The sequence below is a fragment of the Leguminivora glycinivorella genome, chromosome Z (assembly GCF_023078275.1).
Source record: "Leguminivora glycinivorella isolate SPB_JAAS2020 chromosome Z, LegGlyc_1.1, whole genome shotgun sequence".
NCBI lineage: Eukaryota > Metazoa > Arthropoda > Insecta > Lepidoptera > Tortricidae > Leguminivora > Leguminivora glycinivorella.
This window is the reverse complement of record NC_062998.1, coordinates 12,585,438-12,599,670: the sequence shown is the minus strand read 5'-3', so window position 1 is coordinate 12,599,670 and position 14,233 is coordinate 12,585,438. Positions and strand designations below refer to the sequence as shown.

Here is a 14,233-nt window from a genome sequence, read left to right as displayed (position 1 = left end):
TACATTTTCCTTCAAAAAAATTTTTTTCCAAGACAGAAATAGTATTGAAATATGCAGTTTGAGCTCTTTCTAACTTGACCTAGTTACTTGAAATTTACAGTTTGCCCCCCTTTCATTTTCTCCATTTTCTGTAATAAATATTAATAAATCTAAAAAATAATACTTTCAATTTGTAAAGATTAATTAAAAAAAAAACTATGTTCACAAGTACCTATCCCAAATTTCAAAGCTACAGCATAAGTTCTCGAGATATTTAATAATGTGACAGACAGACAGACAGACGGACAGAGTCACGTCACACAATAAAGCTAGGAACACACTACGCGGACGTCCGTCGTAAAGCTAGGAACACACTACGCGGACGTCCGTCGTGAATCGACCGCGGACGGGAATCTGGACAATGACATTACACATAACCGTGCAAACTATCGGTCGACGGACGCGGACGTGGCCTTGAGCGCACGGACGTCCGATCGAAATCTGGCTCTCTGGATGTTTTGTTCCGTGCACACTGATAGGTCGCGGTCGCGGTCGTTTTACGACGGACGTCCGCGTAGTGTGTTCCTAGCTTAAATCGACCGCGACCGCGACCTATCAGTGTGCACGGAACAAAACATCCAGAGAGCCAGATTTCGATCGGACGTCCGTGCGCTCAAGGCCACGTCCGCGTCCGTCGACCGATAGTTTGCACGGTTATGTGTATTTCCATTGTCCAGATTCCCGTCCGCGGTCGATTCACGACGGACGTCCGCGTAGTGTGTTCCTAGCTTAAGGGTTCCTTTTGTACCTTTTTGGTACAGAACCCCAAAAAGGTCAACATTTTTTTGATTCAAAAAGGATCTACAGACTATCGCACCGCACCGAGATTTTTTTACAGAGCGATAGTTTATTACGGCGTGTATCATCTATGCGCGTTTTTTTTTTCTATCTATTCTGTGGTTTGAGTTTTGATAATAGTTGACTCGATCAAGTTAAGATACCGCCTGCCTGCTTTGTATTGGTATTGTAACAAACAGTGAAATTAAATTCATGGGCATTAGTCATACATTTATATTTTATTGTCGTAGTATACTAAATTTGGATAGCACTATACCGAAAATTTAAGAAGTGGAAGGAAAAATATCAATATGTGGGATATAGCGATTTATTTATTTATAATAAGTACGGTGGCTTATGTCCTTAAGGAATTGCTTTCTGAAACCCCTAATTTTGTGAAATTTAAACTGAAATTTCTTATTTACTACGTGTGGACCTCTACCATATCGTTAATGTTGATGCCATTCTTCATGCTAGACCCTAAAAACGTCAAAAATATCTTGTGAGTATTATGTATCTTCTTATTACAATAACTTGAATAATGCATTTTTAAAAGAGAAAGTAATTAAATGTGGTTATTGTTTGCATAATTTGCTTGAAAGTCTTAGTGAAGAAACACCTGGTACTATAGAAACCCACCCATAAGTAGTTGTGCTATGTAAACAACAGAACCATTATACATAATCATAATTGCAAAGAAAGATGAGATTGAAGAATAAACTGAATAGAGTATTTAGAGAAAACTGGGTTTCTTTATTTTCTTAGTTCTCCTAATAGGCAAGTTTTGATTTAACACAATGTCAGCGAACCCTAGTGAGCCATTAGAAAAAAAAACGGACACAGTGTTTGGATGATGAAACTACTATAATATATGATCAATTAGTTTGTCTTTTGAGGTTTATTATGGTGTTATGTACTGACTCTTGATTCCTTATCCACTACAACCTTTAATCTACTTTAAGTGGGGCTGGAGGAAACCTATTAATCATTGTACATATGGTCTGGTCAACGCATTATGTAAAATATTGACTTGGTAATAGATTAATGATAAAGTTGATAAGTAATGCTGGAATAACCTTTCTTTAGTAACACATTTATAAAATATGATTTAGGACGAAATGAGAACTGCAACAAGGCTGTCGAGAAGAGCATAGTAATTATTATTTGAATACCAGGATTCTCCAGCATTATTTGTTAAATTACCCATACAAACATAACCCATACCCCTTTTCCACCTAACAACTGACTAATGTTTTAGATTTTCTGTTGCAATAATTAAACACATAACAAAAGTAATTGAAATTAAGTGGCACCTAAGAAATGGGAAAGTCTTGGCGGAGGATCGCGGAGCGGTGATTGTGTCCAACCATCAGTCAACAATTGATGTCCTAGGTAAACTTTGGTGCTTTATTTCTTGCTCATTTTGCCTCTGTACATTATTTTGAAGCCTTCTATATCCACCAATTTAGAGTCACATTGAGCTAAATTGACCGAGACTTTGTCAGCTGTACTGTTTTATTTACGTATCCCGTGCTTGGACAGGGCTACAAAAATAACTGTCAGATTAGCTTAATTGCTCTAGTGTCATTTGCCCTGGTGTTACATGATCTTTAAATTGAACTCAATTCCTGGTCTCTGAAAGAAGTGAAAAGGACATTGATGTAACTTTGGTGAAAGCAATGTAATGAGGGTGGCACTAAATGTTTTGTCCTGATTTGCTCAAAACTGGAACTGCCACTTGATGCTTTTTGGCTGGGAAAACCTTCTGAGTGTATATAATTAATATAATTACCATTAAGTTAAGACTACTAATCTGCTATCTTCAAATCTCTTCTATTTTATTACTTTCTATTATGAATTATTTTACATACCAAATAGAACAATTTTGTGAACTAATTTTACTACTATACAAAAGCTTTTTTATACAGAGTAACAGTTGCAAAAGTAGGTAGTATACTTGAGAGCTATTAAGGGTATTCCAATGTAGTCAAACTCTAAAGTTATATATTCTGACGAGTGAATCATAATTTGCAATGCTTCAATGTCACTCTTTATAATATAATAACATTTTAGAATATTATTAAAATAGCAAAAAAGAAATATTATGCCTAAACATCCCTCCGTCCCTTCATCTGTCCCAAAACAATATGCACATAACTTTTCTTTTGCTAAAAATATATGTGCTGTGATTGTGCCCTAAGGCACTGTCAATTCAATATATAACATTTTTAACTATATTTTTCCAGGCATGTTCAACATTTGGCACGTAGCGGATAAAGTGGCAGCAGTAGCTCGCAAAGAGTTGTTTTACGTATGGCCCTTTGGCTTAGCTGCATATCTGTGCGGGGTAGTTTTTATCGACAGGAACAATCCAAAAGATGCTTACAAAACCCTGCAAATGACATCTGATATTATGATCAAAAATAAGGTGAGTAAATATAAGGAATATTAGGATATGTATAATTAGTATAAACTAAAACTAAATAATCTAACAAATTTAATATAAACCCAAAACAACACCTAATAACAATTTTAAAAAAATCCGAATAAACTGTTCCATGTTCCCGGTGCCAGTGCCCATTACGCTCGCAGCATTTTCGCGTTGGATTACTAGGCGAATTGAAATACAGTCAATAAGAATTACTATTACCTATAAAGACCAGCCTTAACAGTAAAATAGTACCCTAAACTTTTTTTTTAATTAACTTTGCCTTCATTTGGAGTGGCCAATTACTATGTCTTGGCCAAAACACCTTACTATTTATAGTGATATTTTTATAAATTGTACAGTGTACAAAATAATGCATTTCCTCTCATCCACATGGTAAAATTCGCAACCAAGTAGTGTTAATTACTGTGTCTTTCAATCTACATTGATTGTCATAATCATAAGCGAAACGTTCCGTTCGAATCGCATATGTCATTGCCTCTCCTACAGTCACTATCAGATAGATGGGGGCGGCCAAACTGCTTAAAAGTATCTGAGCGTGAGCTCAAATATTTGTGAGCACTTTGGCCTATTCGATAAATCTAACGGCGGCGGTATCGCCAAAACAAAAACGACACGCCATGACAAAAAAAATAATAGAAATAAAAAATCGCCAACATTGAAGTGTTGTCCATTTCAAATTAATATATGTAACTGTAACTGATGACGATACTACTATTTATGTAGCCACATTTTAATTTCTCTTTTCTGCCTGGCTGTATTTGTATTATATGACACTTGTTTCTTTGTATTTGTAGACGAAAATCTGGCTGTTCCCTGAAGGCACCAGGAATAAGGACTTCACAAGCTTGCTGCCGTTCAAGAAGGGCGCGTTTAATATCGCCGTGGCTGCGCAGGTGCCTATCATTCCCGTCGTATTCTCGCCCTACTATTTCATCAACCGGCCGAAGTACATTTTCAATAAAGGTAAATAGTTTATATAGTATAGAATGTGGATAAGTCGCACATAGGGGTATTTCACTAAAAAAGATGGCTAAAATTATTTATATACATTTCTATAAGTAGTTCTATTGTGTCAATCCAAATATGCTATTTTAATTTATTTTTAGCTATTTACACCGACTAATAGTTAGCTTTTTTAGTGAAATAATGTGAGACGTCTACTTCAGTCTTTTGTCATTTATGTCTACAAACTCTTTGTACATTGCGGTATTATAACTACCGCTTACATTGCGGTATTAGGTATAGGTGCATTGCTCCGAATCAGAGTCTGTGAGTTTGTAACGATTTTCTGTATAAGCCTATAAGGCCAGTTTAGACGAGAGTTATCAACACAAATGATCAGAATTAAAATTGTAATTAATCACCAATTGTAGTATTTTGCATTAAAGCATACTGAATTAAAATTTAAAATTATGCCCCCATGCGCGCACACTAGCTTCACAAATTAAAATTCTTGCCATCACCATTTGTGTCGCTTAACTTCAAACCTGGGTAAACCCATTCTGCTTTAAGGTTGAATATCTAAAAAAATATAATATGATCTGAAAGATAATCAACCTTATAGCAGAATGGATTTACCCAGTTTTGAAGTTAAGCGACACATTTATGGGTCTCAATACTAATCTTACACTTGTGGAATCAAAGTGCTAAATGTTTTTTTTTTTTTCAATCTTTATTTCGGGGCTTTTTCGTTTCACGAAAACTTCGCTAAAACAACCATTTAGCGAGCCAGGCGGGACCGTAAAATAGAAGAATTTAAAATTAAACGTTGCATTGAAGACATCTAGTTAGAAAATTCTTCGTAAGCTACGTGAACTAGCTAAACTCTATGTTATCATAAAGATAGACAAGACGAGAAAGCCGAATTCTCGATTAATATACACGACGCCCACCGCCTTATCTTATACCTTAACGAGCAATTCTTGTATATTTATTTATTTAAATATAATATATATACCTACTATCTCGGTAACCGCTCTAACGATTTCGCAGAAATTTGTTATGTAGGGGTTTTCGGGGGTGAAAAATCGATCTAGCTTTGCCTTAGATCCCGGAAAACGCGAATTTTCGAGTTTTCATGCGTTTTTCTTTCGCGTTAGTAAACTCAAAATATGGTCGTTAATTTCGCCGACCGCGCATCGGAGCGTAGCTCAGTCGTAAGAGGTCGATCTAATGTTCGCAGGCACATCGCGGGTGTCGGGTTTCGAATCCCGGCCAGAAATAAAGTTTTTTTTTGTATTTATAAGAGTTTTTTTTTATCTAAAGACATGTGATATAATAAAATTGAACCGAGCGAAGCTCGGTCGCCCAGATATTTTATCATAGGTATATGAATGTCATGTGCAGCTAGTTAGTAAGTATTCCCTCGTGACCGCGATTGGATCGCTATTCTATTGTATTAATGCATACTTGTCAGCTGCTTGCGAACACGTGCTGTCGAGGTCTAGTTTCATTGCTTATGTATGATATTATTGTAGGGCCATATTTATTGTGCCTTATTTAGCTGACTATTGAGCGAATGTGACCTCAAATATTTTAAATATTAACCCCCGACGCAAAAAGGACGGAGAGTTATAAGTTTGACGTGTCTGTCTGTCTGTTTGTCTGTCCGTCTCTGTGTGTGTGTGTCTGTCTGTGGCATCATAGCTCCCGAATGGATGAACCGATTTAGATTTAGTTTTTTTTGCTTGAAAGCTGAATTAGTCGGCCATGTTTCATGAATATCGGTCCACTATGTCGGGGTTTTTTTTTTTTTCAAAATTTTAATTTTGTGGTTAGGTTACATTTATACCTCGATTGGAGTCTTTTGAGTACCTATATATAATTTATATCGCTTTCTACACTAACTACATTATTAAATGTCGCAGACTGCCAAACATTTTTTGACTTAGGGCCGGTTGCATCAAACCGTCTGTTAGCGTTAAAGCTTTCGTTAAATTTTATTGTATGGGAAGTTCCATAGACGTCTGCTGCTTGACGATGATGTGTCTGTGAAATATGGTTGATGCAACTGGCCCTTAGTATAATACTTTTACTGAACACACTAACTAACTTATGGGTAGCCGTGATAGGCCGTGATTTTTGAACACATCGTTTTACATAACATCCTTGATTTGTGGTAACAAGCTGATGCCTACGGGTTGACGTGTGACAAGCCTCTATTGCAAAGCTGTAGGTACGGTTGACTGTTGTTTGGGATAGTGCTCCGTTAAAGCAACATGCTTAAGCATTCAATTCAAACGACTGGCCTTGTGCGATTGTTATTTTTATGTAATACTTACGTTAAGCTACAGCGAGGCAATTAAGACTGGGGAGCAAATGCAACAGATCTGGTTTTTTTTTTCATGTTTTACAATGTTTGCATTATTAATTAGAGTGCCCACTGGTTATTGGTTACGTGCACGACAATTACGCCCACTACCATGTGAACTTAAAGTAGAAAATGTCAAAAAATGAATTTTTTTTTAAATATTTTAACGATTTTTCGTTAATTTTAAATAAATCGAATAACAAGAGCTACTATTTCAAGTGTAATTTGGGTACATAGATTATAAAGACATGTGTATAATAAAAAAATCAATCAAAGCATTACTCACGGTATAAACTTCCAACCCCAGACCACAGAAAGAGGCAATAAATTGGTGCTGGCAGGGCGTACAAGGAATCTTGAAGAACATAGGAGTAATGGTAGAAGTTCTACGAACGAGTGATATGGTATTCGCTAAACCTCCGTCCCGTTAATGCCATATAAAACAAATCTAAACGTAAGTACCTAGTCATGTCCGCGGCCGCAGATATCCGACACGGGCCTATTCCCAGGCTAGGCTTGAATCTATAAGCATAATCTTTTACGGTAGGAAAAATACTAACAGCGTATTGAACACTATTAGGTAAACAAATCTTAAATATAATTTATTATAATGTTTTGTTTTGACATGTCACTTACGTTTTCTATTTATTGCAGCTATCCATTTAGTTCTTTGATCCAATATCCAGTGTGATCTAAGAAACGCATAGAACGTGCAACGACTATTTATGCCATTATTTTTACAATTAACAACAAAACAACATTGGTGCTCCATATCAAACATTACACATTGTATTATATTTTATGAGTTTTGATAGATGACAAACCACAATCAGTGTTGATTTTGACCACCGCAAGCACTGCGATCGCTTTGCTTACCCCCTCCATGCACTTCGCACGAAGCCAATATATGGCACGCGTTTTCAGGGGATGAATGTGGAACTCAAATAGTGTAATAATGGAAAAAATGGATTAGTTACAATTGTCCCCCAGTCGGGATTTGCCCCGCTGTACCTTATAAAAAATATTAGTGAAAAATGCTTCAATACAAACAAATGTGACGTTGTTTACTGATAGTGAGTGGTTGATCAATTGGTGAACAACTAGAATTTTGATACGGGTCGAAACCGCAGTTACAGTCGAGTTCATAAATATGTGTACCTACATTTTTTCACCGTAATGCATTGACTTGACTTGACTTAATGTCCTATGTCCCCTAGATGGGGCAGAGGGCATCCACAGTGCGTCGCCATCCCGAGTGGTTTTGAGCTTCGCCCTTTACTTCGCTCCAGGTCATCCCTATCGCCTTCGCTTCTGCAGTGATCGTCCGCCGCCAGGACTGCTTAGAGCGGGCACGTCTTCGCTTTCTTTGGGGATTCCAGTCTAGGGCTTGCCTCGGTATGTGGTCGGGGTCCCTTCGGAGCGTATGGCCAATCCAGTTCCATTTGCGGCGTTTCATCTGCTGGTTGATCGGAGTCTCACCGAAGCGTTCCCACAGAGCTGTGTTGGAGATTTTCGCGGGCCAGTATATTTCGAGAATGCGGTGAAGACAGCGGTTGACAAAGACCTGGATCCGTTGCGAGATGTCCTTAGTGACCTTCCATGTCTCACATCCGTACAGCAACACGGGTTTCATGTTGGACCGGAATATCTTGAGCTTAACTCTCCGAGTCAGTTTCCGCGATTGCCATATAGGACGGAGTTGTGCGAAGGTTGCTCTCGCCTTGGCGATCCTCGAAGCGATGTTCTCCGTAATGCATAGAGTTAAGGTAAAGTACTGTACACATATTTATGAACTTGACTGTACATACTGACAGGACGATTATGGCACAATAACTTAACTTCCAATACTTATCAGCAATATAGACGACCGATCGTTCTGATTGAAATCATTGATTGATTGATTCTAATGTATTTACGTATGTTCTATGAGATCTAGAGTGGATAGAATGCCTTGGTATGATATGAGATGTATTGCATAAAAGTTTTCCATTGTATTTTCTCGAAAACGTGCGTGCCTCTTGCTAGGTCAGTCAACGTCAGTACTGAGACTAACTGAAAATACGAAGGAAAAACACGTTGCAAATTGCAACGTGTACAAATATATTGCAACTTGCAATATATTTGTACTCAGTACGCCCAAACTGACAATCTTGACATCGAATGCCGATTCGCATACCGCTCCAGCGTATAGTCAACCAATTGGAACCCTAGGCCACTCTGCAACCATGTCAAAATGACAAGTGTGATTTATAACGTCACTATGACATAGTTCCACAGTGGCCTAGGGTTCCAATTGGTTGACTGTACCTATACGTGCATATTGCATGACGCTATACACGGGAAAGGAATGCATATGTATGCGTATCGGAGTGATAACTGATAACGAGCTTCTGCGAAAACCTTTCCACTTCTATACTGGTACCTACCTGCTGCTACCTTACTGCTGTTTGGCGTTAATAGATGATGCATCTGGGCCCGCGCGCGACGTTTTAGCTCATGCAAAACTGTCTTCTCCTAATCCAGCACGCCGCTTAGTATCAAAGACACGTAGTAATCAACTAATCACGTTCCAGGTCACGTCATAATACAGTGCCTAGAAGCAGTGCCCACGGCCGGGCTGACCATGGACGATGTGCCCGAGCTCATCGAGCGGGTTCGAGGCCTCATGGAGGCCACATACAAGGAACTCTCCAAGGAGGTACTGAGCGCTCTGCCGCCCGACTACCCGCTCTATACTCAGAATTGAAGCAACTCTACTGTGACCAGTATTATGTTTGGTTCGTGGATTTCTGAATGCTTGCCACTGCAGTATTATGTTCGCGGGCGACAGTACTTGTTATTAGCATTAGAAAAAAGGAAAACGGCCTTGACGTACGAGTATGTTAATAAAAACGTTTTTCAAAAGTTACTCCGTGACAAAAAAGACTAAAATTAAAAAGTCGTCCCGTTTTCTTAGACGTTTTGATCTGAAAAGAGACACTACGATGTTGCCATTTTTAATTTCTGATCTTTTTTCCAGGCTGTTGTATTACTTATTTTTGATTTATAATTATTAATTTACATATTTACCGTGACTTATTTTTCAAAACCGTTAATAAATATAACACGTCTAGATCGCTCTTTCTAATGCTGAAATAAGTATAGACTTGCAGTTAGGATAATCGAAGACACCACACATATTTAGTATCGGAGCGCAACCGCGTATAAAATGATGTTGGTAACAATTTATTTGCTTGAATTATTGTATTTTACGAGAAACATGCACCTATTTATGTGTCGGGCACCATATTCTCTTTATAAACGTTTCAAAATGCGGTATCGGTATTTTTATGTGAATCGTATCTGTGCAATTTAAACTAAGTACGCAATTTCTAATGTTATCTTTAAGCGGCCGCACGAAGAGAACGTGACAATATTGCCAGATTACCTGTAGCACGATAGTAGGTACTCTTTATTAAACTGTGCCTGTGTAGCGTACACTTTGGTAATCATCATCATTGGTAATAAGTATAGGAAATAGATACATCTAATATCAATATTAGATCATGTTATTTACGAAGACGTTCGCTTTTTCTCCTGATGTCATATTATTAAAGGTTATGGATGACACGAATTAATGTAACAGAACAGTCGCTTAAAAAATCTACTGTATTCAGAAATCCATGGATAATTCAACAACCTAGCTTAGACTTGATGTCAGAGCTTGAATGTGTAGTATTACCTTATCGAATTAATTCGAATAGTATAAACTTGTTTTAGTTATTTACAAATTTTCGCTCATTCATTTGACCTTTTGAATGCCACCACAAGAGCTGACACAAATGTATTAAGGAATGTTCTAGACAGTTACCAATGAAGATTTCACTCACACGATCTAAGTTTTGTTCTTCCTATTTTTGCCAGCTTTCGTGAAACGTTCTTTACACGTCTGTTTGTCCATTCAAAAGGTTAAGTGTCAACGGGGCTGAATCGCGTATATTATATACTTACGCAAAGCCTCTTTAGTTAATAATGATACTCTGATATTTGTTTCTGAATTGACCGTGTTAAGCGTTTTATCGAAATATTTAACAGTATTAAAAACCTACATGTACAACTTACGACGCCACCTAACAGATGTTACACATCTGTCTTTATTTTCTAGTTAGTTAACTATAATCGTAAAACCAAAGAAATGCATTGCTTGTATAACTTACATGTCTGGGCCCTAAATGTCTAAAACGAACTATTGAATGATCGGCATTCATTTGAGAATTGGCTGTGTTTGATTTTATTTTCTAGTCAAAAGTTAAATTCTTACCATGTTTGATTACTCGTAGTTTTTGATAAATCAGCGAATGGTTCAATAGAACCGGCCATTTTATGGAAATCTACTCGTTCAGCCTATCTTTAAAGGATAGCAGTTTTTGGGGAGTAATATTAAACTTGTTTAATAGGTTACATAAATAGGCTTTACACCTTAAGATGGATTTATATTTGACTAAACTATATTTATCCCGCACTTGGCATTTATCAGAGATAGCGTTATAAGTATGTCGCCGTACCTATGTAACTATGAAATGTTGTGTGGTCCGTAAAAAATATAAAAGTAATCACATCTATCTAAGGTAAGTTGGCAGCGATTTTAATAACCCAACTTGTGCAGTATTAAGGAAAACATTTGCTCGTTCGACTTACCTTAGTCTGACGCTATTAGGTATAAGGCAGCCATAATCAACATCAAAAGTGAAGGGACTCTATTGTACTAACATATAATAACTGTGACTATATCTTGATATTAGTCTTTTTAAATCTGTTTGTAGGTTTTTACATTTACAAAGTTCAAAGTATTCGAAATACCTATTTTCGTAATTTATATTTAACCTTACCAATTTTATGGTCAGTAACATTGTCGTAGTATAACTGTTACATAATTGATGTATTTTTATATGTATTGAAACTATCTTCGAATTAAGTAGTAGATTAACTACTGTAAAACGATTCATGTTCCATTTAATTAAGCTTTAGAATTTTATCTCGAATTTTATATTACTACATTTACTTTATTACTAAGTTGTAACTCATCGAACGCTAGCAATTTTGTTGGTCATAACGAGATTATAATCGTGCCATTTTATTTGATATTGTCTAATATTATGTATCTGTCACTAAAATATGTAAAAAGCCTAAATGTGTACCTAATAATATTCGGTGGATTGTTCATTAACATTCGTACGCCTAATGAAGCGAACGCAATTTAGTGCAGAAATTCCAATAAATATTTCATCGGCAAATTTCTCAATCAAGGATGAGATCAAGCCTTCGCCTGTTATACTATGCATTATCCGACTACAGAACTTTAGACGACCTTACTGGTTCACATGTAATTAATTACGTACTTATAATATGTATAACATCCGCGATACTTGACACGTGTATGACATTTAACCAGTTATATGGCTCAATTGACCTGCAGGTCAGCTCATTAAGTATTTACGAGTAACGAATGATCTCGAGTTCATGCCCAATTGAGATAAAATGGACGAACATAGGTGTGTATATATAGGCCCATATTTTATAAACTAATACATTTTCTCCGTGTCATGGATGATGAACAACTTCCACTGTCCGAGTCGAACCATATCGAATACTACGCATCTTATTAAGAACCACGTGCGTGAAGAATCAACTGTTCGCAAGCTGTGTCATATATTTTATACATACTAATAATTATATTAACCATTAGGTGTTCTTGACGTACAAAAGGTTAAATACCCGTGTTGTTCTGGCACTTTAGCTGTAAGTGTCATAAATTAATGTCTCAATTTATACAAACTGTTCAGTCACCATACTCACCTTAACCTTTAGACAGCTACCGAGACGTGTGGCTATCATTGGAAAGACTTGCCAACGACGTCCGTAAGTTTCGCGATTGTAAAGGAACCAATAGAGAATTACGCGGAACTCCGTAAAGTTCAAAGATTGCCTGGCGTCCTGAGGCACATTCTTTTTTCTTATATATATACACTACCTCGGTGGCAAACAAGCATACGGTCCGCCTGATGGAAAGCGGTCACCGTAACCTATGGACGCCTGCAACTCAAAGAGTGTCACATGCGGGTATCCACCCCATTAGAAACTTGTACACTCCCTTTTCTTTCGCCGTCTGGCTTTGAGAAGGTTCACAACACCTTAAATGCTGTAACAAACTGCTTTGCGTGACCGGGATCGCATATTAACATGTTTTTAGCAAAAAGTAATGGATGGCTTCAGAGCGCATTTTTAGAAGATATTTTTCATATTTTTATATTTTATTTTTAAAAATATTATTATGTTAGAAATATGAAAAATACGTCAATGATATTTATTTACATTTTTTGGCGTTACGTTTTTGCTTCGCTGCCTGCTGAACCAACGGTCTCTTAAGGCACTAGGGGTAGGTTTAATTTCCCTATTGTACTGACCGACACAATATGCTTTTGTTAAAATATGAATACATGCATAATTCCTAACAAACCCTTTTTTAGCTAAATGTACCTTTTATAGCTAAACGTGGGCTGGTGGGACAAGTTGTAGCAACGATATTAACACTATTATAAATAATATGTTTTATGCTCTTCTGTGGAGTCTACAACAAAATTCTATAACGCATCAAATAGAAATAGGTATAAGACTTATTAATCAATGGAATTTAACCTTTTCGACGCCATGTCAAATACAAACGTTAAACACGACACCAAATCATGAAATAACCGCACTGTCAAAACTGAATTTGAATGTTACCTATATTGTATAGGGACATGTGACATAAATCCTGTGTGGTCTGTGACGGATTAATCGGTCATTGGTCATTGGCGCTGAACCTGCAGTGCGAATATGAGAAGCTCTTTGGCGTGGAAAAGGTTAACAAACTTTATAAATTGGATGTTACTCACGCAATGAAGTATTAATATCGAATAGTTTTAGGATTCTTGTATATTATTGCAGGTATTACTTATAATAATAATCGCCATGTAGTTTTTAATGTCTATCTCAATGTGATAATGTTAGTCTTTTCTTAACTCAATTTATGGTAACATATTTCGTTTGACCTATTTTGTATCAACTGTGAACATTACCAAAATTGCTTTGGCCCGCGGCATTTGCAATTTTTTTCATTTCACTTGTGATGAAAAAGGGAATAAAGATTATCGTGACATAACCCGACGTCAAATATGTTGATTGAAGTCATTTCACTCGTGTCACTCTTGTGTTATTAATTTGTAAAATAACATAACAATACTTTTGGGCAATTTTAGGCGTCCGCGTCGTCACACAGGTACACGCGTGTGGGCGAAATTATAGATACAATAAGCTGTGCTGTGCGTGTACGCGCCTACCGCAGCCAGTGTGTCCGCTCCGTGACCTCGCGCGACTTTGCGGACGCCCTTACACTCTTAGCGGGATTCGATCTGCACTTGTTTGTAAGCCCGACTTTTTATAACTAGAATATCTTTAAAACGAAACATATATTCCTTATTTCGTGTAGTGTTGTAATTCAGAGTATGTTACCAAAACTTGAGCAACTGTCCTTGTTCTGTATTTGAACCATAACAAAATTGAATGTGTAAACACACATATTTTCGTAAAGTGAAATCTTTTAATAAAATGATTTTATGATAGTACAATAAAGGGTA

At 36.9% G+C, this 14,233-nt stretch overlaps 1 protein-coding gene across 2 annotated transcripts; it reads left to right on the top strand.

Annotated features, from left to right (window-relative positions):
- Positions 1-978: 978 nt before the first annotated feature.
- Positions 979-14,228, top strand: LOC125240690 (putative 1-acyl-sn-glycerol-3-phosphate acyltransferase acl-2). 2 transcript variants are annotated; one of them, XM_048148704.1, is made up of 5 exons: positions 979-1,318; positions 2,075-2,208; positions 3,063-3,244; positions 4,063-4,231; positions 9,152-14,228. In XM_048148704.1, exons 1-5 carry the CDS (start codon positions 1,128-1,130, stop codon positions 9,322-9,324), a joined length of 849 nt encoding a protein of 282 aa, XP_048004661.1. In that variant the 5' UTR covers positions 979-1,127; the 3' UTR covers positions 9,325-14,228. The 2 variants fall into 2 exon arrangements, with proteins under 2 accessions (XP_048004661.1, XP_048004662.1); XM_048148705.1 differs by lacking the exon at positions 2,075-2,208 and having other exon boundaries at positions 1,184-1,318.
- The last annotated feature ends 5 nt before the right edge of the window (positions 14,229-14,233 follow it).

Bases quoted from the DNA above. Each gene is read 5' to 3' on its own strand.
- LOC125240690 (XM_048148704.1), top strand. From the start codon at position 1,128: ATGTGGGATATAGCGATTTATTTATTTATAATAAGTACGGTGGCTTAT. The intron at 2,209-3,062 runs GTAAACTTTGGT...ATATTTTTCCAG, and splicing joins GTCAACAATTGATGTCCTAG to GCATGTTCAACATTTGGCAC. The intron at 3,245-4,062 runs GTGAGTAAATAT...TTGTATTTGTAG, and splicing joins ATATTATGATCAAAAATAAG to ACGAAAATCTGGCTGTTCCC.